The 27,955-nt window shown below is 36.6% G+C and overlaps 2 protein-coding genes across 4 annotated transcripts; both read right to left on the reverse strand.

The window, feature by feature from the left end:
- Positions 1 to 11,044: 11,044 nt before the first annotated feature.
- Positions 11,045 to 16,769, reverse strand: LOC146391352 (uncharacterized). Its single transcript, XM_084922747.1, has 11 exons — positions 16,738 to 16,769; positions 16,055 to 16,647; positions 15,916 to 16,011; positions 14,515 to 14,642; positions 14,078 to 14,142; positions 13,841 to 13,987; positions 13,421 to 13,676; positions 13,193 to 13,254; positions 12,850 to 13,037; positions 12,362 to 12,730; positions 11,045 to 12,266 (listed from the first exon to the last, which is right to left on the reverse strand). The coding sequence occupies exons 1-11, from the start codon at positions 16,767 to 16,769 to the stop codon at positions 12,181 to 12,183; spliced, it is 2,022 nt and encodes a 673-aa protein (XP_084778873.1). The 3' UTR covers positions 11,045 to 12,180.
- Positions 16,770 to 17,270: 501 nt separating this feature from the next.
- On the reverse strand, positions 17,271 to 26,030 carry LOC146391353 (uncharacterized). Of its 3 annotated transcripts, XM_084924223.1 has the most exons (11): positions 25,983 to 26,030; positions 25,384 to 25,444; positions 25,139 to 25,291; positions 24,699 to 25,036; positions 24,155 to 24,216; positions 23,916 to 24,064; positions 23,482 to 23,819; positions 22,452 to 22,846; positions 21,880 to 21,941; positions 21,628 to 21,776; positions 17,271 to 21,536 (listed from the first exon to the last, which is right to left on the reverse strand). In XM_084924223.1, the coding sequence occupies exons 2-8, from the start codon at positions 25,424 to 25,426 to the stop codon at positions 22,826 to 22,828; spliced, it is 1,104 nt and encodes a 367-aa protein (XP_084780349.1). In that variant the 5' UTR covers positions 25,427 to 25,444; positions 25,983 to 26,030; the 3' UTR covers positions 17,271 to 21,536; positions 21,628 to 21,776; positions 21,880 to 21,941; positions 22,452 to 22,825. The 3 variants fall into 3 exon arrangements, with proteins under 3 accessions (XP_084780349.1, XP_084780347.1, XP_084780348.1); XM_084924222.1 differs by lacking the exons at positions 17,271 to 21,536; positions 21,628 to 21,776; positions 21,880 to 21,941; positions 22,452 to 22,846 and adding an exon at positions 22,918 to 22,998; XM_084924221.1 differs by lacking the exons at positions 17,271 to 21,536; positions 21,628 to 21,776; positions 21,880 to 21,941; positions 22,452 to 22,846 and having other exon boundaries at positions 22,865 to 23,819.
- Between the last annotated feature and the right edge of the window lie 1,925 nt (positions 26,031 to 27,955).

A 27,955-nucleotide genomic window follows, 5' to 3' on the forward strand; every position in this document is an offset into this window, starting at 1 on the left:
AATGAACATGTAACAAAAAAGGTCATTGAAAAGAAAATAACATAACAGCCATTGCATCATCCATGGTTAAACCACCAACTAATAAAATACCATTGTGAACATAATGAACTCCACCACCACCCTACCTTCTTGGAGGACGCTGAACAGACAACGAAACTGACTTGCAGAGGCAGAACATGGTTGTGATGATGAATTGGTGCTGGTGGGGGGAGTTGGCAGACAGTACCAGGAGAGGATGCTTTAAGTGCCTGTGATTATGTATAGCAGATGTTGACACATGTTTGATATGTCTGCCTCTGCTGCGACGGTAAAATGCTTCCAGACAGAACTTGATCAAGTTTTTTGTCTCATTTAGGATCAAGAGATGGCTCAGCAGCAGCAACACTCTTTTCTATTTGATTGCCCTAATCCATAAGTGACGGGAAACTATGCTAAGGTTAACTAGCCTATAATCTATATCTTGCTGTCTGCAAAAGACAGAGTAACTTAAATGTACCATACTGTATAACTCCCACAAGTGCATACAATTCGACACAACTACACAAGAATTGTTTTAACCTTTTAAACCGAACGTTAACGTTACTCTGTCAACAGCCTATTGTCTAAATTACCGAGCTAACAGAACTACGTAAACAGAGCGAACATGAGAGCACCCGAATGCAGATGTCATTAATGCAGCGCAATGGAATAATCTCCCGATCTTCGCAAAAGTTATAAACTGCCTCCGGAACCCAGTTGTGGGACAAAAAAATCTATTCAACAAAAATAGTGATGCAGTTCAGCCTTTTTTCACTCATCCGACCCTTCTCTCTTGCTGTGTGGAGCAGTTTTTCCTTGTTCCCAAATACAAATATTTTCTAGATAATAAAGATGCCATCATGCCTGATATGAATAACAACCTTCAATGGCTAAGATGGAGCTGTTTGAGAGATTAATATGTTCAGTACCTGAAGTACAAAAGGAGAAACATAGCAACAGAAAGATATAGATTTTGTTTGTGATAGTAAAATTCCAAGTACAATGAAGTTTTTTTCTTATCTGAGGAGATCCATCACATGCATATTAAAATGTTTTTCTTTTTTCAATTACATCAGGCTGTCAGTCTGATGTTTTCTGATATGATTTTGCTTAGATTTTTGGGCAATTTCTGGGTCACGTTACATAGACTAAATTTGGCAACTACTAAAGCTTTATTGAGAATACGGAAATGACTGGAAGAGAAAGATAAGAGTGGCAAGAAACAGAATGGTTGGGGAAATCATTCTGAAATCAGATCACTCACTACACAACTGAGCTATAAATATGTGAAGGGCAGTGAGTATGAGTATTACTTCTTCCCACTCCTTTTCGGGCACCTGCTATACTACAAGACAATTTTTTCGTTTCCTTTTCGGCAAATAGATCTCACATTGAAAATCAGTGGAATTTTTGAAAAGATAACACTGCAATGTATACAGATCACATTTTTAAAATACTTTTCTTTTGTTCCTCTTCCAAAGTGAAAGGCAAAGGTTAACTTACAAGACAGACGTCATCTGTTTGTCTGTATTTTTTGTCAGTCACTGTAGGAAATTAGAAAGAGGAAATTTAAAAAAGCTATTAAAGAATTGTGGAAATATATACTTTTATTCTCAAAATGCTTGTTGTATATTTTATGCATTTTTCCATTATTCATCAAAAGTATTTAAATTCAAAGTATTCAGTTTTTTAGATAATCCTATATGGAAAAGAAATAGAAAAAACTTATAAAAGACTTGCATAAGATTTGGCTTACTTCATATAGTGAATCATATAAGGCTTACATGATTTACTCATGAAAGTGGCCACTTTCTCATTAATTTCATATATTGTTTTAATAAGTATCCAAAAGATACAAGTTTCAGTTATATAATTTTTCAAGGGATCTTATATCTATTTTCACTCTTGTATGCTTTTCATACAAGTTTCACGCAAGACAGATACAAACTTTATAAGATTTATATATATCTTTTCCATATGGGTTGTTATGACATCTGATCAGTTCACATCAGTGGAATGCGGACTTACAATGCTGATAGGAACCCCATGGCAAAGAATGACTAAAAGCAGCAAACAAGTAGCCTAAAAGGATTGAATGAAGAATTTATTTGTCAGAGAAAGAGAGCCAGAATTAAACTCTTTCTAGTTTTGGTAAAAAAAACAGTGATTTCTGTGATGGGAATGCTTTAAAAAGCTTTAAGGGGTTAAAAGAACATGGCCTAACAAATCAACATTTTGGAGGGTTTTACAAAACAGGCATTACAAAGAAAAAATATTTAAAAGTAAAAATGTGGATAAGACTGAAACAGGCTATCTTAAGCACAGCATTTAGACTGGGCCAATTCAGTCAATATAAGGCATGAAGTGAAATGAAGAAAATGAAGAGTGGTTTAATTTGTTATGACATTTGCATTGGGGCTTTTAATTCACTGGATTTAAATAGCACTGCTTTTTTGATTTAAACAGCACTGTTTTTTTTTTTCAAAAAGCAGTTCAATTCATAGGCCAGTGAATTTGTCTGCAAATAAATCTATCAGAGAGGACATAAGCTGAAAAAAATCACAGGAGGACATTTTGATGCCTCATTGTTCTTTTATACTAATTATACACGCAGCACATCATATGATCTGGAGCTGGATCTTGACTCAGGAAGTAACTACTGATCGGAAATTTTCATTGTCACTTTAGATTCGGGTAACGTCTAGCATCAATGACGTTAGTTGAGTGTGTAAACACTATTGTTCTTTTGTGACAGGAAGAAGTAAAAATAATTCATGAATATAACTTGAAGAACCTGACACACATTTTTAAGAGACACCAATGAAAAACAAACAGTGGTGTCTTTTATTTGGTGAAGACATATTTCTCATCCATGTCCTCATTGTTTCAAGCTGTGTGCCTGCCAAGTGAAACTAACAGTCTTAAAGATCAGTATCAGTATCAAAGATTATGGTGAAATTATGGTTCACTGAGTGCACCATAAAAGCTGAAATTAACATTAGAACTACATTTTTATATGTCAGGGTTTATATACATGCCACTACTTACTAAATGAGAGAAATTTACCCTGAACCAATTCATGCATAGTTTTGTCACACAAGGGTTATTCATCCCCAGAATAAAAGCAAAACACTGCTCACCATTTTAAGGTTTAATGTGCCACTGGCTGTTACATTTAATCTCATCTGACAATAATTTATGTAGACATGAGACTCTACTTACCTACTTGTAAATAGAGTGTGTGTGTGTGTGCGTGTGTACGTGTGTCTCTGTGTGTGTGTGTGTGTGTGTGTGTGTGTGTGTGTGTGTGTGTGTGTGTGTGTCTGTCTGTTTGTGTGCATGTAGGTGTGTGTGCATGTAGGTGTGTGTGCTCACGTAGGTGTCACATGGATATGACTAATAGATTAAAACTGTGTCACACCCTCATAGCAGACAGCAATTATTAGACTGAATGACATCCACAACATTGTTTTCATATTTTCACTAAACCCCTAATTAACAGTTGGCATTTAGCAAAGCAATTCCTTTTACTATTAAAATGATTAATTTATTCTACTCAACTGCGAGTATAGGTCTTTTAGTCAGACTATAGAAGGTCAGCAAGGTATGCACGAAAATTAATCTGCAGATAAACATAAATGTGAAGTCTGTGAGAATACAATTTACCTACTAGAAATGATGAGCACAGTCATAAAAGTCTCTTTTTACTGAAAGAAAACCACAAGTCTGAAGATTTTCTTCCAGCCCTGTAGTCACATCATTTAACTAACCGTAAAGCTTCATTTGTTGATGCAATTCAGTGAGAAACAGTATTAGTGCACCTAATTAGTTTTCCCCACTGGAAAACTAATTAGGCCAGTCCCCAAGCAAAATACAGGCTGGGTTATAATTGTTTTGTTTTTTTTCTGGCCTGTTGTTAATTTTCACCCTAACTGTCTGCTTTTAAGAGCAAGTCGGTGGCTCCACCCTGAAAACTTCAAGTTCCAGAAGCTCCTCTTTTATTGTTATTGGTTCAGCTGCGGTTCAGGACAAAAAGCCCATTGTTGTCAGTTTGCCACAAATATTGTGTAATGTTCTTTTGCAATTCAGATGGTGGCAGTGAAGGAAAATAAAACATTTGGTAACCACATGCTTATTGTACAGTGCTTTTGATTTTGATTCACAAATAAACAAACTTTACCTGGATTACTGGATTTTAAATCAACTATTACTGGCAACACTGAATTAACTGAAGCCTAGAGTCTAGCATAGCTCCTGGCTTGTGGCAGTTTCTCTGAGCATTCTCTGTCTTTGGGATTATTCATTATTCATTCATGAGCAGCGAGACTTGCTTCTCTACACAGCTGATGTTTTTCTTTCTTTGGTATTGCATTAATACACACCTGAATACTCCAAACCAGTAAAACCCACAAATTACTCTCTTAATAGAGGTAGTCACACTTACTTATTATCAGTTAATCAAGTGCATTTGATAACGTGATGGTTATGGCTGCCACTTACTCTTTTAATTCCATGAGACTGGACTTAGTTTTTCACACAATGCTTCTGCATTTTTGCTTAGCCTTTCTTAAATAAATAATGCCTCTTTACATGCCTTTTTAAAGCTAATTTTAAGACCTGCTAATGATCAGGATAAATAAAGCTTTAGAATATGAAGAGGGTGTACTTGATATTTACCATGACTGTAAATGCTTCTTCGTCATCATCATCACCTTTATTTATAAAGCACTTTAAAACAACCACAGCTGGCACAAAGTGCTGTACGTTGGAAATGTAAAATAAAATTACATGAGATATAAATAAAAACCAAATAAAAGAAAAGTAAAATAATTAATTAAATAACTACTTCAATTAAAAGAGAAACCAAGTCTCACTGAGATTAAATGCCAAAGAATAAAAGTGGGTGAAAGACGTGATTTAAAAGTGGACAGTGAAGGGGCCTCTCTAACGTGCAAGGTGAGATTATTCCATAATTTAGGAGCCACGATAGAGAAGGCCCTGTCCCCTCTGAGTTTCCTCCTGGATCTCGGTACCTCCAGGAGCAGCTGGTCAGCTGACCTGAGAGACCAACAGGGTGTGTGGGGATGAAGAAGCTCAGAGAGGTAAGGCGGGGCAAGACTGTGAAGGCATTTAAAAACAAACATGAGAATTTTAAAATGAACTCTAGAAGACACATTCTTCTTCTTAATCTTCTTAATCAATAAATTGGCTCTACAAAGAAAACAGAGTTTTCAAAGACTTTTCTACTTCACCTTTTTAAAGGTATAAAAGGGATTGCATACAACAGCTCATTGTTTTTCCTTAAGGCGATTCCCAAGGCTAATACTCTTCCTTGTTATTGTTGGCTGTAGTGGAAGGCGTCACTGACACCTAGTGGAGGTTTCTGTCTAATTAGCCACATTTTGGACTATTTCGTGGAAAATCCTGGCTGTTTAGGTTTCTGCTTTTACACGGTAACCTGGTCTGCACCTTGCCACTACAAACTTCCAGTAAATAACAAGTGCACATACACAGATTTTTTAAAACCAATTTTATTTTACACTTTCTTTAAAATGCGGTTTCAACATCAGCTGCATCAGAATGAAAAACCTACAGTACCTGCAGGGCTGGGCGTCATAAGACTTTAGGTGGCTCCACACTAAAAATTCCTTTTGATTTCATCAGTTGTGCTTACCTAAGAAAACTAACTACCAAACAATGTAAATAAAAGCTTTAATTACATAAAGGCCTGAACAAACAAGCTGAAAGCCCTTTTGTCCTGTTAATACTAAGCAGCCTTTGTTAAAAGGTCATATGCAGGGATGAATCAGCAGCAAGAGACTTGCACCGGCTGCTGTTTATATAGTTATTTAGTCAGCTTTTGTCACTTTATTTATACAATATAAAACCATACACAAGATTTGTGTTTATAAGAACTAGCAGGGACTGTTCCAGTAAACAATCATTAAGCTAAAGGACATTGATAACATAGTTTTAAAGCTCTTACTAATCTATTTTAAGTAATAGTTTACATATTGAGCTTAAAGCAGCAAGTAAAACTCTTGAACCAGAACCAGTTATTGCAACCTAACACCACAACAAGTGGCTGAAATAGGAAGGATGCTGCAAGCTTTGCAATCACAAACTAAAGCCTCACCCACAATAATTTCACCTTTGGAGCCACGGGAGAATCTCGCCCTGTGTCCTCTACCACCCACTGAAGCTGAGCAACAGGAACAACCTCTTTCTTTCCCTGAAGTGTTCCAGAGTGAGCTGAATGAAGCCGGTGTGTTTTAACCCAGTGCTTGTTTAGTTTTTAAACAGCTCTCTCATACATATTTGTCAGATCATGCCAAGATAGCACATATTGTCAACCTACTTCGGGGCAGAGCTTTAAAACTGGTTCAAAATAAATAAATGATAAATAGAAATTGTAGTTTGACTTGTGCTGATTTCATTAACAAGTTTAAAAATGTTTTTGATAAAGGATCCCATCCTGATGCTGATGCTCACAGCATTTTAGTCTCCTACAGGGAAGAAGTGTTGGTGATTATTCCATTGACTTTGGGATGGATGGATTTTGTCACTGGGCTGTTACCCTACTTAGTTAATACACAGTGCTAACCATTATTAATTATTTCACTGAGGCTATCCACTTCATTGTTTTATCCAAATTATGCACTGGAGATCAGGAGACTGCGCAAACCCATAATCAACCAATGGCCTTCATCTCCATAGGATTCAGTAAAGGCTTCAATCAATCAATCAATGATGCACCAGGACAAACTCAGCAGTGTGTGAGGAAGATGAGGAGGAAGAGCCAGCACCAGCTGAGAGATGAGGAGAATAGACAGACTGTTCCCTCTTTGTGAAGGACTGTTAGAAAAGTAAAATAAGTGATTATCTGTCCTGAATCAGTCTTATTAGGTAATCTTAAAATAATTTTATCATTAGTGTTTTTAGTGTGGGAGAAACTATTCAGGCACTTCAAGTAAAAAGTTATATATTCAGAAATTAAATGATGTAAGAAAATAAATGTCCATAATTTTTTTTCAGTTATATGAAGCATGTTGTACTTTGGATTTGTAGTACCGCTGTGTTTGTTGTATGTTATTGCTGTAGATGTTTATGTGCTTTATATATTTTGAGGTAAGTTCTTCTACATTCTTACATCATATGTTATAAGAATATTATAATATATTATATATTATGTGTTTGTATCATTTCTGCCCAGTTTGACCCATGTAGCAAAAGTCGGCCTGTTCTATGTAACTTAAAACAGTTATGATTAGGGCTGGGTATCATCACTGATTTCTATAATCAATTCAATTCCAATTCACAAAGTCCCAATTCGATTCGATTCAATTTGAATCGGGGAAATTTCAGGAATATTATAATTCTGATCATTTATCAGTACTGACAGTTGTGAGACTTCATCAGAGGTGGGAGCATCACAGCAGGTACCTTTGTCTCAAAGTGACTGAGGATAAAACACCGAAAAACATGAAGGAGATTTTCCTGGCCTGGCTTTTTATAGCAGATAACCCCCTTAATATTCTGCAGTAGATCAAAAACGGAAGAAAACCATGAATCAACATATGAACATTATCTGATACTGCTGAAGTGAAGCAGAGCAATCTTACAGAGGTTTTATTAGAGACACAGCTAAGCATTTTGCAATTTGGTATAATTTTAAAAAGTTTAAATTTCATCGGTATTGAACAGCAGAAGTGAGGCTTTCTTGTCGCAGGTAATTTTTGAAAAAAGAAAAAAAGAAAAAAACAGCGGCAGACAGCACTGTACACAACGGTAGACTGGTGGGTATTAAGCAAGCAAATAATGCAGAAAACAGAGATTTGAGATGGGAAACTGTTCTTGAAGTACAATGGGAGAGAGAGAGAGCTGTGCAGGAAGTGTGATTTTATCGTGGTACACAACACTCAAAAAAGTGAAATTGCGTGGTTGTTACATTTACAAGAGCCTAACTTGTAATTTGAACAAAATAATTTTATGTTTTTGTGGTAAACGTAATTATATCATGTAGGATCTACAAGAAATGGAACAATTTAATTTATTCTTGTTGAGATGATGTGATAATATCTAGCAAGAGTGGTGAGTTGCCTGGACTCGCAATATCACAAGAAAATAGAGGTTTCAAACCACAGGAGAATCACTGGGGTTATAAGTGGTGATGGGATTTCCAGCTCTTTTTAGAGATCCGGCTCTTTCGGCTCGGCTCACTAAAAAGAGCCGGCTCTTTCGGCTCCGAACCGGCTCTTCAGGTTGTTTTGTTGCTTTAATTAATTTATCATTAACAATAATATAAAATTATGCAGAAAAGGAATTACTAATGTAAAAAAAGTGGTTTTATTTATATATGTTTATATATGGCCCCTAGAGACAAAGCACGTACAAACTCTAAAGCACAGGTGTCGAACTCCAGGCCTCGAGGGCCGGTGTCCTGCAGGTTTTAGATGTGTCCTTGATCCAACACAGTTTATTTAAATGGCTAAATGACCATCTCAACATGTCTTGAAGTTCTCCAGATTCCTGGTAATGAACTAATCATTTGATTCAGGTGTGTTGACCCAGGGTGAGATCTAAAACCTGCAGGACAGCGGCCCTCGAGGCCTGGAGTTCGACACCCCTGCTCTAAAGCATATACAAACTCCAAAAAGCACGTACAAACTCCAAAACACATTTCAAGCGTTAACTGAACTTCCAAAACAGAGCTACCCAGATCACTTAAATTACACAATTGAAAGCATGTGTGTATTGTTTGTGTATTTATAGACAAGCACTCATATTTATTCAAATAATTTAAAAAAAAAGTTCATTTACCTGTTACTACCACACACCAAATCCGGTTGTTGATACTTCCTGGCTTGTGTAGCCACTAGGTAACAAAAGCTCAACACTGCGCCTAGCATCCTGGAGCATTTCTGTTGTCTTTTGTATGTGATTCTGAGTTTTTACGTGTTTTGGAGTTTGTACATGCTTCGGGGTTTGTAAGTGCGTCTGACTTTTTACGCGTTTTGGAGTTTTTACACGTTTTGGAGTTTGTACATGCTTAGGAGTTTGTACATGTTTTGGAGTTTGTACGTGCTTTGTCTCTAAGGGCCACCATAAATATACTTTATTTATTCACTCCACATAAAATGTAATAAATAAATCATATAATACAAAAAACAACTATTTACATTTTAAACTTTTAACTATTTAAATTTTCATGTGGGGATAGGTTAATTGGATAATCCAAATTGCCCATAGGTGTGAATGTGAGTGCGAATGGTTGTCTGTCCCTTTGTTTTAGCCCTGCGACAGACTGGCGACCTGTCCAGGGTGTACCCCGCCTCTCGCCCTATGACAGCTGGGATAGGCTCCAGCGCCCCCCGCGACCCTGAAAAGGATAAGCGGAAGCGAATGGATGGATGGATGAAAATTTTCAGCTTTTTCCTTTTAAACAAATTTAACGTGAAACAACACAAAACACTGCAAACCACAACACAATTAAATATAAATTAAAATATTAAAACAAAAAGAAGATGCACATTCTCTGTCATATGGGCCTGCATGATTTCTGAATCCTTTATCATCTGCAACTGAAAATAGTGGATGATTACTATACCTTTCTAATGTGACGTTGTTGTCCCTCACTCTTTTTCTCTCTGGCTCTGTTCCTGTGCTACTGCGAGTATAACTAACGCCCCTCCCCCCTCTGCCCAGCGCAAAGTACAGGCCGCGTGTGCGGAGTTTAGCGGAAAAAAGGGCGAGAGAGAGAGGGTGAGAGAAAGAAAAAAAAAAACCTCACGGCTCCCAATAAGGAGCCGGCTCGCGTCGTTCACTTCAAAGAGTCGGCTCTAAGAGCCATTTCGTTCGCGAACGACCCATCACTAGTTAGAAGAGGCGAAAAAGCATACACACCATGTGCACGCTATTGCACAAGGACAAAAATATAAAAATAATCAAGCCTCGTAATCACAGCTTTCCTACTCTTTTTTAAGTATGGATTGACAGCTATGTGGTGCAGTGGTTTGCACTGTTGTCACACAGCAAGAAGGAACTTGAGGGGTTTGACTCCATCAACTAGCCGAGGCCTTTCTCTGTGGAGTTTGCATGTTCTCCCGGTGGTTGCATGAGTTCTCTGGCTTCCTCCCACCATCTAAAGACATGCTTTTAGCGTGGTTAGGTTAACTGGTGATTCTAAATTACCCATAATTGTGAATGTGAGTGCCTCTCTGCATTAGCCCTGTGCAGTGATGGGAATAACAGCGTTACAAGTAATGGCGTTACTTTTTTCAGTAACAAATAATCTAACTAATTACTATTTCTATCGTTACAATGCAGTTACCGTTACTAACAACAAAATGCGGTAAGGTCGCGTTACTATTTTTCAACAAACAGACGGTTGAAGCTGTCATCAGTTTACCGCATCTTGTATCAGTTGCATGGAAGTAGCTGTAAGTAATCTGGGGGCTACAGCTTTAAGCAGGTGCGTGGGCTCCCGTGGGCGGCAATCACTTTCTGGCAAACAATCACTTTTTGGCACAACACCTGAAGCTAAGCGTGCAAAACAATCGCATGAGTGATGCTTTTTATGATGTAAATGTATCTAAAACAGGTAGTAATGCATGTAAAACCCAAAATCAAAGTTAGGTTGCACTTTAAAGATATTTGTCTGATTTAGCAATTTAAATATTGGTGGAAACCCTGTTTATCAATAAACAATGTTCAGTTCATTATGATGATCCCTCATTATTGAATTGACATTTAGTATAGACAAGTGAACACACACATGTAAATTATATGCATTAACAGATCATTACAAGAGTGACATTAAAAGCAGTCATACTATGTAAGTAAGTAGTAAGTAAGTAAAGTTTATTTATTAAGCGCTTTTCACAGACAGGCAGTCACAAAGCGCTGTACACAAATATTAAAATAAACAATACAATCAATAGACATTATACACAATGTAAAAGATCAAATGTAAAGAATGTAAAGAATATAAAATACGTAGATCAGCAAAAGGCTTGTTTGAACATAAAAGTTTTTAACTGCTTTTTAAAACAATCCACAGAGTCAAGCAAACGCAATTGTAGTGGTAAACCATTCCACAGCCTTGGTGCAACAGACTGAAAGGCTCTGTCCCCTTTTGTCTTCATTCGTGTACGGGGAACAACCAACAGACTCTGAGTCTGTGAGCGGAGATGACGAGCAGCAGTGTATTTTATTTTTATTTTATTTTATTTTTTTAAGAAGCTTGGATAAATATTCTGGGGCCTGGCCATTTAGTGCTCTGTATGTTAAAACAAGAATTTTAAAGCGAATTCTAAACTCTATTGGAAGCCAATGTAAAGAATATAAGACGGGAGTAATGTGGGCACGCTTGGTAGAACGAGTTTGTCTGGCTGCTGCGTTTTGTATTGCCTGGAGGCGAGAGAGAGATATCCAAGCTAGTAAACAGGGATTTACAGTAATCTAAGCGTGATGACACAAATGCATGAATGAGTTTTTCCAGTTCAGCTGAACAGACCACATGTCGCAGTATAAAGATGTTTCTTAAATGATAGAAACAGGAACGACACAAAGATTTTACATGGGAGTCAAGGCCCAGAGAGGAGTCAAATATCACTATGCTATGATAACAACTTGTCAGACGTGAATTTACAAAGATAAGACCTCCATTGCTTTGGTGATTATTTTACTATGAAGTGAGGAGCAGGAAATTTCATTTTTGTGTGCCGTAAGAGTCATCCCATGGTAGCTTTTAATACATCAGTTGGGGGAAAACTCTCCAGTAATTTTAATATACTGTAACTAAGCATTTATGGTGAAAATAACGACATTTTTGAATGCTGTCTAATTAAAATCATCTTTTGGTTCATCAAATGAGAGAAGGACTTTTATTAGTTAGAGTAACAACTGTCTGTTTCATAAGCATCACAGTTTACATTTTCCAAAACAAAGACGAACTGCACTTAAACATAGGTAATGGTAATTTTAAAATACAGGAATAAAAGACAGAAATGCCCCCCAGATATACCACTGTGTCTGTTAATGCAAGGCTAGATTTTCATGATGTTTCACGCAACAGTTAAGCCATTCAAGGATGCTGCATTTTTGATAACAATGGAATAAATGTAATTGTTTTCCTGCGCTTGTATTTCAAATGTAAATTAGCTATTGATGGTTTGCAAATAGCCATGTCAACAACATGAGGCAGGAAGCAGTGTAGAGACTTGTCTTGTGGCTCAATCCTCCTGAAGCTGGAAATGAAGAGAAAAAGCAATGAGAAAATCTTAGCTGATTTAGCTGATTAGCTTTAAATGTAGCACTTATCATTTCAATTAGTCTATCTTACATGTGTTTCCAGATATACGTGCTTCAATAGTTGTTGTCGTTCTCACAGTGATTGTTGTTTCTGCAGTAGCTGCTGAACAAGGAAGTCTTGCACTTCCCACTATTGTTGTTGTAGATGTGTATGACACCATGGTGGTTGCTGTAGGAGCCTGTGCCATAGTAGCCACAAAAGTTGCTGGTTCAAGTACTGTTGTTTCTGAAGTATTAGTTGTAGCAGGTTTCACGATCACTGCAGTTGTTGTTTGAATAGTTGTTTCTGTTGTCGTGGAAATGATGGTCGTAGTTGTCACAGTTAATGATGCTGGTTTTGAAGGGGTAGCAGTTGGTGTCATAGTGCAATTAGGAGTTGGTGTAGCAGGTGTAACATTGACTGGAACAATAAAATATTTATCAAAAATAGATTAATATATATCTGTGTACAACCTAAACTATTATCTTTATCCTTCATGAATGTCAAAATAACCATTGGTTACATTTTCAAATACTCACCAGAAGTTACTGATATTGTGTCAGGAACTATGGCAATACTGAAATTGCTGCTGGAACTGTTAATAGCCTGTTTCAAAGTTTGAACAATAGTAGTATTATTTGGGACTTGTGCATTGGGCGCTGTTTGATTGAACACAAGCTCCACCTCTGTCTCAATTCTATCCACTCGTGTTTGGACTCTAACAAGACTGTGCCATGAAAGAAAGTGAGTCAGATGTTAGATAATGATTGCAGATTATTGAACAGTTTAACTATGGTGCATGGCACTTTTAACATCCAAAAGTAAATTAAAATAATAATTTAGAGGAAAGTAACTTAATCACTGTTAAAAAATATGTTTTACCTGAACCGAATGACAATGGCACGGATGAAGAAAATAAATTTTGATTTGTAGATTTTATCACACTGCAAAAAATTAACACAAAAAGAAAATTTAAACATGGTGAAACAACTTCAAAATTACATTGTCTAAAAATGCCTATTCAAATGAAATAAAATGTATGATTTCAGATTTGTTCTCCAGATAAAGTGTCAGTCATTAAAAGATATATTAAGTTGAAATATTACTCACCGTCTCTTCAACTCGTCTTTTGCGATCTTGATATACACTGCTGGTGGGGTCTGTGAGTTCAGGTACATATGGTTCAAGGAACTGTAGAAACAGAAAAACTTGGACAGGTGCAGTCGGAGCTTTTGTAATTGTGATAGTGGTTGGAGCTGCTGTGGTTGTTGTTGCAGCAGATGTAGTAGTTGTTGGAGTAGATGTAGTAGTTGTTGCAGCAGATGTAGCAGTTGTTGGAGTAGCTGTAGTAGTTGTTGCAGCAGATGTAGTAGTTGTTGGAGTAGCTGTGGTCGTTGATGTTGTTGTGTTTGTTGTTGGGATCACTGTGGTAGATTTAAAATGAGGACAAAATGGACATAAAACATTTAACTAAGTCCCTCTAAAAACTTTGAGACTTTTTGATCAAACATCACGAAATGTTACTCACATGTGCCACTGACAGTGATGGAGGCCCTTTCGATGTCAAAGCCTGTCACGTTTGAGGCTGTACTGATCAAAACATTTCTAATTTCAGTGTAATTTGGAGCAGATGACTTTACAAACTTAAGTTCTATGATGTTGATGACTGATCCCTGCCTGTAAATGCAGACACAAAAATGATAGTTTTGAATATTTAGGGCGTTAGGTCAGTGCTCTTAACAGTATATGTCAAAATACTGAAATTACCTGAAGCTCACAACGGCCAAGGAGAAAAAGGAAGAAGGGAACGAGTTTTTGTAAGCAGGTTCAATCTGCAGACACAAAGCAGATTTTCTTAAAATCACATTTATCTGTTTGTGTACGTGATGTATATTATATGTTAAAATACATTAACAGAAGATTATTTAAAGGAAAAAGCTGAGGTCTTGACCCCTACAGAGAGTAGCTCTGGTAGATCACAGAGCTAACACAGACAGAGACTGACAACCATTCACGCTCATATTCACAAATGTCATGGCAAATTTTGTAATGTGTGTAGAATTTTGAGGTGAAAATGAATATAATCCATTTTGGAATAAGGCCATAAAATGACAAATAAAATGGAACAAGTCAAGTGCTGTGAATCATTTCAAGATGCACAGTATGGGCAATTAAGAATCACCAGTTAATCTAATTGCACTAACATGTCGTTCTGTGGGAGGATGCCAGAGCACCTGGAGAAAACTCATGTTAAAATGGAGAAAACATGCAATTTCCACACAGAAAGACCCAAGATTCAAACTCAGGACCTTTTTGCCGTGAAATAACAGTGCTTACCACCAAGCTACCATTTTAAATTTAAGTAGTTAAATTACTGCGTGCAGTTTTGCAGTGATTCTTCCTTATTCAGTGAGATAAATTTAGTGTGTTTGGTGGAATAAGTGCTATAAACTCAGATTCAATGCATGAGGTGAAGATGCGAAAGACAGTAGACAGGTGAGTGAAAGAGAATCTGTATCTGGATTCATTAAACTTCATCACTGAAAATCTTTGTTCAAATATGAAGACATATTCAGTGAGAACAAGCCTTAAGGCCACTCTTAACAAAGTTTAAGAGCTTGTCTCCTTTGAGAGAAGAAAAAAAATCCAGCAATAATACTGCAAGTAAAACAGACTGTAGGTAAATGAGCTAAACACCACTGGATGAATTATCCATCCCTGAATGCGTAAAGCTTGGCAAAAAGGTTTTCCAAGTTTTATAACCTTGGTAGCAAAAGTTCTCCTCTTGACTTGTTCCTGCTCTTAATCAGTCAAATTCTTGTACTTGTCTGAGTATTTAGGGTTTAAAAAAAATGTAAACTATATTCTTTAAACAGAATTCTTTCTGCTTTCTATTAGATAAGAACACGACTTTGCCTTCAACGTCAATGACAAATGCTTAGAAGTCCAACTAATCCACATTCTGCATTGTTCTTCCTTTAGTGAACCCTCATGAATTAGGGAATTTTGTTCAGTGTGAGCTGACAGTGAGAGCTGTGTTTGAAGTACTTAAAACACGTTTCTGCTGGAGCTGTATGTGCCTTTAAAAAATGCATTGAACAATCAGTTCAAAAGCATATTGAAGTACTTTTAGCACCATATAGTGGTCTGATGCCTTGCATCAATTTGTCATGTAGCTGTAGTTTGAAATTATCATTCATTCATTCAGGACAGTTGTCCTGGCACTTAGTTGTCATGGGAATTTTTGCATGTTTTCCTAAGACTTTGCACTTATTCTATATAAATTAAGTTATAATTTTTTACCACCTTCATGTGAAAAAAATGAGAAGAAATTTGTATTTGAATATTTGCATTACCTTAATGATCAGATAAACTCTTGTACACTAACCTTACAGATTCTTGAGGAAAAGAAAGACTTACCTGCACCTTTATTGATGAAGATCGAGTTTGAAAAACTTCAGATGATGAATTCAACAAGTCTGCTGTAAAATTGCTTTGAATGGATCTGAAAACAACATATCTAATTGTCAGAGGTCCGGTGGTTGTGGCTGCAGATGTGGTTGTTTTTCCTGTTGTTGTGTTAGTTAGAGCAGGTGTGGGACTACTTAGAGAGGTTGTTGGAGGTGCTGTGGTATTTGTTGGAACTGCTGTGGTAGTTGTTGGAGCAGATGTTGTTGTGGGTACTACTGTAGTAGTTGTAGCTGTGGTGGTAGTTGTGGGAGCAGATATTGTTGTGGGCACTACTGTGGTAGTTGTAGCTGTGGCGGTAGTTGTGGGAGCGGATGTTGTTGTTGGAGCTGCTGTGGTAGTTGTTGGAGCAGATGTTGTTGTGGGCACTACTGTGGTAGTTGTAGCTGTGGTGGTAGTTGTGGGAGCGGATGTTGTTGTTGGAGCTGCTGTGGTAGTTGTTGGAGCAGGTGTTGTTGTGGGCACTACTGTGGTAGTTGTAGCTGTGGTGGTAGTTGTGGAAGGAGATGTTGTTGTTGGAGCTGCTGTGGTAGTTGTGGGAGCAGATGTTGTTGTGGGCACTACTGTGGTAGTTGTAGCTGTGGCGGTAGTTGTGGGAGCGGATGTTGTTGTTGGAGCTGCTGTGGTAGTTGTTGGAGCAGATGTTGTTGTGGGCACTACTGTGGTAGTTGTAGCTGTGGTGGTAGTTGTGGGAGCGGATGTTGTTGTTGGAGCTGCTGTGGTAGTTGTTGGAGCAGATGTTGTTGTGGGCACTACTGTGGTAGTTGTAGCTGTGGTGGTAGTTGTGGGAGCAGATGTTGTTGTTGGAGCTTCTGTGGTTGTGGTTGCAGCTCCTGTAATTGTCATTGGAGTAAAAATGGACATTGTTCCTGTATAGGTGTTAGATGTAAATGATCAGAAAAATCACAGGAATATCACAGGAATGATTGTTGCTATGTTTGTATATGCCGCCATCTTACCCATTAAAATCAAGAACATAGATATAAACCATTTAACAATCATTCTGCTTTCCATTTAACCTGTAAAATTAAACAGTACATTTATTCACCATGTAAAAACAATTCAACACATCAAATTTTAATCTATAACTCACATAATGCATTTATTTAAATAAAATAAATACTAATAAACTGGCTGCTCGTTTATTCTCAGGAGATCACATAAAATCCTTTTAACATGAAATTCTCAATCACAAAAACGAAGAACATGTCCTTTTCATTAAACTTTCATGCTGGATTGCACAAATATGACAAGTTGTATCATAGAAACATCAATATCAGTTGATAATCTCATGCAAAGAGAGCAAAATTTGGGAGTTTCTAGATTGCGGCCTAACTCTAAATCAGTAATTTTCTTAAATATGTGCTTATTTTTAATTTCCAAGACCATCGTCATTGTCGGTAGAAATAATAAGAAATTTACTTACCTGAAATGAGAATATATATTGAAAAGGTACTGATTCTCATCTGATGTTTATCTATGATATGTCTATATTGCAACCCTTTTACCTTATGCAACAGTCCACATGGATATGTTGAATCGAAAAGCTGAAGGACCTTAATGAAGAACAAATATACTGCCTGTCAATATATATTGGCTTTGTCCATTATCATACACCCTTCTTTTGTTCTATGAGTCAGTGGTGAACTTTGCATCACAAAAGAACTTCTTTGTTAGTGATAATAAATATAAATAATTCTAACCTTGAGCTGTTATTCAAAGTAGTTATTTGTAAGTCATGCAAATCTATTTAAATACTGAATCCATTTCGGGTCAACAGGTAGTGAAGCTTGCTAAAATTCAATTTCAATGTTGGATTAAGTTTCAAGGAAGTTTGTTTCAATGAGCAATTTTAAAATACTGTGCAATTTACATCATCTTTCGTTCATCAAATAACAAAAAGGACTGTAATATGTTAGAACTACAACTAACTGCTTCACCAGCATCACAATTTACATTTTACATTTTCAAAACAAAGGCAAACTGCATTGAACAATGTTTAATAGTAATATAAGCAGATGAACTTGTAATATTCATATAAGGAGCAGATATACGTGCTTCAATAGTTGTTGTCGTTCTCACAGTGATTGTTGTTTCTGCACTAGCTGCTGAAGAAGGAAGTGTTGCATTTTCCACTATTGTTGTTGTAGGTGTGTATAACATCATGGTGGTTGCTGTAGAAGCTTGTGCCATAGTAGTCACAAAATTTGCCGGTTCAAGTACAGTTGTTGCTGAAGTATTAGTTGTAGCAGCAGGTGTCACAGTTACTGCAGTTGTTGTTTGAATAGTTGTTTCTGTTGTCATTGTATTGGCGGTCATAGCTGTCACAGTTATTGTTGCTGGTTTTGAAGGGGCAGCAGTTGTTGTCGTAGTGCAATTGGCAGTTGGTGTCAGTGACGTTGTTGTGACAGTGACTGGAACTAAAAAATATTTTTCAAAAATGGATTAACATATATATTTGTGTACAGATAATGTTTTATTAGCTAATAATGTCTTGAACTACTAGAAACTACCACAACTTTGTTACTGTCAAATACATCGCTAACACTTACAAATGGTGGAGTCGTCAATTGTCATCTTAGAGTAAAGGTGTATGTGTGTGCACCTGAAAATGACGGTGGAAAGCCACAATAACCACACAATAACCACAAGAAGCTCCCCAGAAGCCAGGGGTAGACAGAGATGTATCCAGGACAACTGGGCCATTGGCAGCCCCCAAGAGTACTGAGGACCTAAGGCCAAACATCACGGCGATATCAATGGTAAACCTTATGATTTTGTTCATTCGTGGAGACTTAAGAAAACCACTTAAGAATGAGGTCAGTAGGCTTTGATCTGGTAGGAGCCATAAAGATTCAAAGTGATCCAAAGATCCAAAGTGCCATCCATCCATTTTTTGCCAGTTATCAGTGTTCGGGTGGCAGGACTAGCAGTCTGAGAAGAAAAGCTCAGATTTCCCTCACCCCAGCAACCTCTTCCAGCTTATCTGGGGTGGGGGGGGACCCAAAGATGTTCCTGTGAGTCCTGAATCTGCCTGGTGCCTTCTCTTGGTAGGACGTCCCCAGAAGACCTCACCTAGGAGGCATCCTAATCAGATGCCTGAACCACCTCATACGGCTCCTTTTGATGAGAGGAACAACCTCTCTAGTCTTAGGCCTTTTCGAATGGCCTAGGTCTTCACCACATCTCTAAGGGAGAGCCCAGCCATTAAAAGAAAGGAACTAATTTCTGCCACTTGTTTTTCCAATCTCATTCTTTTGGTCACCACCCAGCGCTCATCAGTATAGATGAAGGTAGGAACAGAGACTGACCACTAAATCATCAGCATCACTTTTACATTCAGCTCTCTTTTCACCACAATAGATCAGTAGATCCAGAGTGATTCCATTCAATACAATTTTAATTCAAGTTTAAAGGAGCTTCATGTTGTAAGGCAGACCCTACAGTAATACAGCGAAAATTCCAACAATCAAACCCCCTGTGAGCAAGGTCTTGGTTAGAGTGGGAAGCAAAAACCCTCTTTTAACAGGAAGAAACCTCCTCTACCATGACCAGTTGGGTGTGAGGGGAGTGACACAGAACAAAGACACACTGTGGTACAGAGCCAGAGGCTAATAATAACTAATGCAAAGAAATTAGATGCAAAGAGCTGTATAAATACATACCAAGTAAAAGAAGGAAAGTGCATCATGGGAAACCCAGCAGCCTAGGCCTATAGCATTGTAAATAATGGAAGGGTCCCCTGATCCAGCTGTAACGATGTGCTTTATCAAAAAGGAAAGTTTTAAGCCCAACCTTAAAAGTAGAGGGTGTCTCTCTCCCTCACTCTCTCTAATCCAAACTTGGGGTTAGTGCCACAGAAGAGAGGCCGGGCTCTGCCTTCCATTCTAATTTTAAATAACTTACCACAAGTAAGCCAGCAGTCTGAGAGTGCTCTAATGGAGTGATATGGTACTATGAGGACTTTAAGATAATATAGCGAGCGATTATTTAAGATGTATGTGAGGAAAAAGAATTTTAAATTCATGTCTGGATTTAGCAACGACCCAGTGAAAGAAGCCAGAATCAGTGAAATATGCTCTCTCTTTCTAGTCACTGTCAGTAGTCTCAATGCAGCATTTTGGACCAACTGAAGGTTTTTCAGGGAATCTTTTGAGTTATTCCCGTGCATGCTGTGTCCTGCATTTGGGTCTAATCCTGCCTGCCACAGCACCTCACATGACACAGGGATTTGCTCAAGTTTATTCTCTGGTGTTAAGTTTGTGGTGTTCCAGTAATTTATTTACTATTTTAGTTTGTTATTTATTCCCCTAATGAGTTCTCAGTGGGACTGAAGGATAATTAGAGTAATGAAACACAGTTTAGTCAGGGCCTTGTCTTTGTGCTATGTGTTTATGAAGGTGTCTGTTTGTTACCTTCGTGTGTTCCCATGCCATTGGGGTTCCTTGTTGTTTTTGCCTCAAGGACTTCATACTGCTGGTACTACTTTTCTCCCACCATTAAAAAGTACACTTTAAGTTTATCTGCATGTTTAATTTTTAAATCATATTGATCTCTTCAGTGGTCTTTCATGCCATTTCTTGACTTTTCTTTAGTTTGATCATGATTTAGATGTCCCATTTTTCTCTTAACGTGCCCTCTGTTCTCAGTTGCTAATCTTCCCTTTTTTGCTTTTTTACAACATACTTCATTGTACCTCTGCAGTTCACTTGATATCATGAGTGGTCTTCTTGCTCCATCCAAAAAAAGATAGCCTTGTCTTTGAGCTTGTTTTTGCTCTACAGTTGCCCTTAACTAAGCGATTTAAGGCAATTAATAGAAGGTCCTGAAGTCAATAATCAATAGTAATCTACAAAGCAGCATTACATGTCTGAATACTTTTGGGTGTATGTTTTATCTTTATCATCCTGAACAACACTGACAGTACTGAGTAGAGCTGATCGTTAAAAAAAACAACTACTACTTTAAATAAAGAGAAACAGAGCTCAATTCTCTGTATAAATCTTCAATTTGTTCAATGCAAGCAGTTTCAGTATATCATGACAGTTTTTTTCTTTAGAAGGAAAAAGGAGTTATTACATTGATACATTTTGGGGGGTTTTTATTCCTAATTTGCGTAACCTACTTGTATTTTTTATTATTACTATGCTGTATTATAATTATACAAAATAAATGCAAACTTGCACACACTATCAATAAATTTAAACATATGAAACATGATTGGGTAATCATACAGGGCGTTATTCACATAGCTTATGTTTCAGGAATGCCACAGTCAGTCAAACTGTCCATTTGATGGAGGAGCAGTGCGGTGACGAGGAGTGTGGCGATTACATATCACAAATTCTTCTCTCGATTTCATATGGTATTACTCATTAATGACACACGTTACACACATTACCCTTTCAGTGGATAAAGTTATTCCCATCATAGATGGGATTCCATCTCCTACTTAAATATGCAATCATGATGAAGTAGATGCATTTTTAAAAATATGCTTCATTATTATTGTGTGTGTTACCCAATTTAGTATCTAATTCTTGTGAAGCCATTCTTTACACTTTACCAGAAGGTCCTCTTGGATTTTCAATGTGAACAACGTCCCTTTTTCATAGCCAATCACAGCAGACATTTCCAAAAGGAATTCCACAAGAGCATCAGCGCAGATGCTATTGCTGGCCTGACATGAGCCATGACAGCAGCACCATACAGGATGCAGTGAGTAGACTGCTCTTGTGGATCACTCCACTATTTACCTCTGTAAATGGGAAGGGAGAGAAAAGTCTTTAACAAATGGTTCTAAGATATTGCAATTCCTTTTTAATATGATTGCATTAAAAATTGCTTACTTGTGCCATTGACAACAACACTGGTAGGGTCAATGTTGAAGGCTGTTATGTTTGAGGCTGCATTGATTAAAACAATTCCAATGTCAGTTATATTAGGGACCCCTGAAGATGGAAATCCAATGTTCATTTCATTGATAATTGATCCACTTCTGTAAAATGAATAAATAAAAATATTGTGTTATTTTCATAATTGTATTAATATTATTATTGTTGCATTTGTAAATTTCCATCCGTATATAAAACAGGAATTACCTGAATGAAATCACTGTCAGTGACCGGAATGATTTAAATCCTTTTCTATAAAACGGTGTAAGCTGCAAAAACACAAAATATTCTCTGAATACATGTGCTATATTGTTAGGTTTTGCATTTATTTATTTTCCAAAACAAACATTGAATTATAATGCAATATGTAACTTTATGCAATAATATATAATTTTATCAACTGTTCATACAATTTCCATTTCGTTGGTCACATATTGAATCCATTTCCCTTTTCATTTTACTGATAAAAGCAGACAGGACATGTCAGAAGCACTCACATTTTTTAACATACAAAATTAAATGTGTTTGCACATTTGTTTTTACTGTGAAGATCATGCAAATTTTTCTATTTTTCACTATCCAATCAGGTTCCAAACTATGATGGGAAATTTACTACACTTATATTTCAAAAGAAAATTCTAAATATTTGTAAAGAAGATGAAAAATACAAAGAAATCTATCATTATGCACATATACTGCAATACTATAATAGCTCGTATTTTCTTTTTTTTTAATAATATGCATATGTTTGGGTATGAGATTTTAAGAAAGATACTTACAGTTGTCTCTATGAGCCTCCTTCGATTTATAAATGCTGTAGATGTAGAATTCGCCAAGTCTTGTGTGAATGTTTCATTTGAGGTGAATGCAAGCATTACTCCTGTTACTGGCTCAGCTGTTGTAATTGTTACAGGTGTAGTGGTTGTAGGAGTCGTTGTGGTTGTGTTTGTGTTTGTAGTATTCATTGGTGTTGTAGTGTTTACAGGTGAACCAGTAACAGGACTATTGTTGACATTCACCTCAAATGAAACATTCACACAAGACTTGTAGTTGAAGCTACTGTTAAATGCCAATATTTGAGGCTGAATTGATCAAAACATTTGCAATATCAGTTATATTCGGCACAGTTGAAGATGCAAACTCAATTCTTATGTCACTGATAATTGATCCACTCCTGCAAAATGAATAACCAAAAATATTTTTTTATTTTCATTACTGTATGACATATTTGTAAAAATTAATCTGTATATAAAAAGGGAATTACTTGAATGACATCACTATCAGACTCACAAATGATTTAAAACTTCTCCTGTACAAAGGTGTAAGCTGCAGAAACACAAAATAATCTCTGAATATATGTGCTATATTTTTAGGGTTTGTGCTTCTTTATTTTCCAAAGCAAACATTGCATTTACGCTGCAATAAGTCATTTGCCAAGTTTGTTTACAAATCATACAATTTCAGTTTCTTTGGTTACATATTGAATCTGTTTCTTTTTTAACTAAATATTTTTAATCTTTTGAAAAAACTCAACAACAGCACAGAAATGCTAATAAAAGCATACCAATTTGCAGGACTTTTCAAAAGCATTCAAATTTAAAACATGATCCAGTAATACAAAGTTATATGTGCATGCACATTTGTTTATACTGCTGTGATCATGTGAATAATTCCAATTGTCTCTTGCTTACTCTATGCAATCATATAGAGGTACATGTAATGTCATACTAAAATTACTTATATATTTTTTAAGTTATGTGTGTATGTGCATGCATATGTTTGGGTATGAAACTTCAAAAGGATACTTACAGTTGTCTCTATGAGCCTCCTTCGATTTATAAATGCTGTAGATGTTGAATTCGCCAAGTCTTGTGTGAATGTTTCATTTGAGGTGAATGTCAACAATAGTCCTGTTACTGGTTCAGCTGTTGTAGTTGTTACAGGTGTGGTGGTTGTAGGAGTCGTTGTGTTTGTGTTTGTAGGTGCAGTCATCATTGGTGTTGTAGTGTTTACAGGTGTAGTTGAAGCTGTTGTAGGCACCGTAGATGTATTTGTTATAGGTGTGGTGTTTGTAACATTTGCTGTGATTGTGTTTGTAACTGTAGTCATCATTGGTGTTGTAGCGCTCACAGTTGTAGTTGAAGCTACTGTTAAATGCCAAGAAAAGAAAACAAGCCGTTGCTTTAACAAAAGGTTTTAAGATATTGTGAGTTTAAAGTATAATAACATGAAATATTGCTTACCTATTTCACGGACAACAACAGAGTCTGTGGTAATGTTGAAGGCTGTTATATTTGAGGCTGAATTGATCAAAACATTTGCAATATCAGTTATATTCGGCACAGTTGAAGATGCAAACTCAATGCTTATGTCACTGATAATTGATCCACTCCTGCAAAAAGAATAACCAAAAATATTGTTTTATTTTCATTACTGTATGACATATTTGTAAAAATTAATCTGTATATAAAAAGGGAATTACCTGAATGACATCACTATCAGACTCACAAATGATTTAAAACTTCTCCTGTACAAAGGTGTAAGCTGCAGAAACACAAAATAATCTCTGAATATATGTGCTATATTTTTAGGGTTTGTGCTTCTTTATTTTCCAAAGCAAACATTGCATTTACGCTGCAATAAGTCATTTGCCAAGTTTGTTTACAAATCATACAATTTCAGTTTCTTTGGTTACATATTGAATCTGTTTCTTTTTTAACTAAATATTTTTAATCTTTTAAAAAACTCAACAACAGCACAGAAATGCTAATAAAAGCATACCAATTTGCAGGACTTTTCAAAAGCATTCAAATTTAAAACATGATCCAGTAATACAAAGTTATATGTGCATGCACATTTGTTTATACTGCTGTGATCATGTGGATAATTCCAATTGTCTCTTGCTTACTCTATGCAATCATATAGAGGTACATGTAATGTCATACTAAAATTACTTATATATTTTTTAAGTTATGTGTGTATGTGCATGCATATGTTTGGGTATGAAACTTCAAAAGGATACTTACAGTTGTCTCTATGAGCCTCCTTCGATTTATAAATGCTGTAGATGTTGAATTCGCCAAGTCTTGTGTGAATGTTTCATTTGAGGTGAATGTCAACAATAGTCCTGTTACTGGTTCAGCTGTTGTAGTTGTTACAGGTGTGGTGGTTGTAGGAGTCGTTGTGTTTGTGTTTGTAGGTGCAGTCATCATTGGTGTTGTAGTGTTTACAGGTGTAGTTGAAGCTGTTGTAGGCACCGTAGATGTATTTGTTATAGGTGTGGTGTTTGTAACATTTGCTGTGATTGTGTTTGTAACTGTAGTCATCATTGGTGTTGTAGCGCTCACAGTTGTAGTTGAAGCTACTGTTAAATGCCAAGAAAAAAAAAAAAGAAAACAAGCCTGTTTGAACAAACAGTGTTAAGATATTGTGACTTTCAAGAACAATAACATGAAATATTGCTTACTGATTACAGGTGTGGTGGTTGTAGGAGTCACTGAGGTTGTGTTTGTAAGTGCAGTCATCATTGATGTTGTAGTGCTAGTAGTCGAATTTCCAGATGTTGTTGAAACTCCAGTTGTTGTGGCAGTAACTGCTGTGCTCACAAGCTTTATTACCACTGTATGCAAAAATCACCACAATAAAGGCTTTTTATAAAGCTTTCTTTTGGATTTGTATTTTATTTTATTTTTTAATAAAGGAGTAACTTACCTATAAATGTCAATAAAACTTTAAAGATTTGTTTGTCACCCATTGTGGCTGGCTCTTGAACCTGTAGTATTTGACAGTACAAGTATTTACACAGCAATAAACAACAACAAAACAACAAACATATTAATGTACTTTCAAATCTATAGGTATATTTATATTAGTTTTAAGCACATGTTAACCTTTTCCTTATTTAGGCTATTTGCAATTCAGTTTGCTTTTCGAAAATCAAAACTAATTTGTGCTGCTGTTTTGGACTATGTTGGTCAATGCTAAAAAGAAAGAATTAACATCACCAAAACCCTCAACTGCTATCATTAACCATAACACTACACTTATTTGCCCTGATTATGAAATCTAATCCTGTTACTGATAATTATTCACTTTTAAAATACTATTAAAGATACTGGTTCTGTTTTTCTGTAGCATGACTAGAACAAAAAAAAAACTAAACAATTTCTTAAACTGCATTTCATTAAAAAAAAAAAGAAAAAATCATGAGCAAAAATAACATAAATAAATAGCAATAATCTATTTTATAGATACAATTAGAAAGACTTGCACTCCCTGTATATGGACTATATATGAAGCAATGCACTTACCCTGAGCAATGGTCTAATGTGTAAGCAGCTGCTTCAGGTGACTGCTCCCTGTTCTTGTATGATGCCACTAATTTGTTCAGGTTTTATATATGTTCCTCTGAGCTTATGACATGTCAGTGAAATATGAAACAAAAGCATTTCCTTCCTGAATAACTGATTCATTGCCATTTTCTTCGTTTGGACAATGAACAATCCAGAGTTCTGTGGTTCATTCCTTTCACATGACTTAACCAGATGCCATTAGCTTAGCAGTTGAACAGGCAGGGCTGCAATTCTTCAAACTCAATCTGTTAGAGCAGGTTCTGCTCTTTGATTGTATGATTTTCTTTTTCACACAGACGAGTGTAAACATCTATCATAAATTGAATTTTGATTTGAAATCCACTATGGGAGCAAAGCTGCAAAACTTGTTACTCCTTCCATTACATTCATGTGTTTCTGCTACGCCCACTGTCTACTGACATTCCCATCAAACCTGGTCTTTTCTTTTTCTTTGTTTCCTTTGGGTTTTTCCTTGTTTGCTCCTTGTTTACTGTGCATTAGTTTTGTTTTGTTTTTTGTCTTGTAGTATTTTATTATTTCAGTGGTGGGTGTGCCATTTACTTTAAAAAGATGACGCCACATGTGGCAAACTAATGCCACATGTGGCGATGTGGAGACTACACTTTAGATGTTCCATTTGTTTGTGAATCAAACAAATGTAAATTGTGTACTCCAAACATGCCTGACATTTACCTGCATGCTATTTGGTACTGCACCTCAGTTAGACACTTTTGAAGTCAAATTACAGGTCGCCTTTCACACTTTTTGAGCTGCTGGATGCCAGTGTACCTGTAACTCTATATCTCAGTCAGCTTATCATCTGTGTGAGGTCCACCTACTTATTTTCTCTTTACAGCTCTTACTATTCCTAAGAATGTCACCTGTTATGGTCCGTGGGAGTGGCAGGGTTTTTCCACTGTGTGTCATGTCTCCTCCTCTGTGCAGAGCTGTCCTTGTTCTCTCTCGGGAGCTGCACCTGGAGCTGATTAACGCAGCAGCATTTAAATCCAGCTGTGACAACTACTCTTCACCAGAACGTCAGCTAACCAGCGTTAGCATCAGGCGATTCATGTATTTTGCTATCTTCATGCTTAGACTCACCTTGCTTTCTCTTGTCTCTAGTTTTATCCACTGACATTCTCTCCACGAGTGCAAGGTTCCTTTCAACCCGGTCGCTTGACCTACCTGCCCAATCTCAGCCATAGCTCTGGTAAGGTCTCGACTTACATTCTCACCTGCCTGCCTCCCTGTTGAACTCACGGATCATCTCAGATTGGATCAATTGCACACTCACCCGCACATTCTGTCAGGGGCTGGGTCTGTGACCCACCGTTTTATGTTATTTTTTTATTTTTTGTATTAATATAATGTCACATTCATGTACTATTCTTTTTTTATGTTTATTTATAAGATTTTAAGACAATTACATAAAATCACACCAGACAAAGGAAACAATGACATCTAAGCACAAAAAGAAAGACAAAAACTAAAACTAAAAAACACACAAACAAAAAAAACAAACAAAAAAAACAGAACAGAACAGGAAAACAAGACAAGAAAATAAAAATGACAGTCCAAATCAAAAGTTCAATTGAAATGCTAGTGTCCAAAGAAGATGATCTTTTGTGTGAGATTAGACAGGGCAACAAAGAGTTCACCAAATCCAGAAGATGTGGGGAACAAGTCCAAGAAGGAATCAGGGACCGGCATAAGTGCGGTTTCACATATACGCAAAGATCAGACAAATAGGTTAAAGTTTATGTTGAATCCCCATTAATATAAATGAGAAACGGGCCCCAGATTTCAACAAATTTAAAGTGAGTGTCAGCCAGACAATAACTAACCTCTTCAATATACAAACATGGAATCATCTCAGGTAGCCAAATCCTAAACAAGGGAGGAGATGGTGATTTCCAGGCTCTAAGAATAAG

Source organism: Perissodus microlepis, chromosome 3, assembly GCF_051167445.1.
Source record: "Perissodus microlepis isolate ML-2025 ecotype Zambia chromosome 3, ASM5116744v1, whole genome shotgun sequence".
Classification (NCBI taxonomy): Eukaryota; Metazoa; Chordata; class Actinopteri; order Cichliformes; family Cichlidae; genus Perissodus; species Perissodus microlepis.

Coding starts and splice junctions, on each gene's coding strand:
- LOC146391353 (XM_084924221.1), bottom strand. CDS start 25,426: ATGGGTGACAAACAAATCTTTAAAGTTTTATTGACATTTATAG. Junction 24,217..24,698: donor GGAGGCTCATAGAGACAACT/GTAAGTATCCTT, acceptor GTGTTTCTGCAG/CTTACACCTTTGTACAGGAG. Junction 23,820..23,915: donor TGTTGTTGTCCGTGAAATAG/GTAAGCAATATT, acceptor GGCATTTAACAG/TAGCTTCAACTACAACTGTG.
- LOC146391352 (XM_084922747.1), bottom strand. CDS start 16,769: ATGGTTTATATCTATGTTCTTGATTTTAATGG. Junction 16,648..16,737: donor TATGTTCTTGATTTTAATGG/GTAAGATGGCGG, acceptor ACACCTATACAG/GAACAATGTCCATTTTTACT. Junction 12,731..12,849: donor CACAATATCAGTAACTTCTG/GTGAGTATTTGA, acceptor TTATTGTTCCAG/TCAATGTTACACCTGCTACA.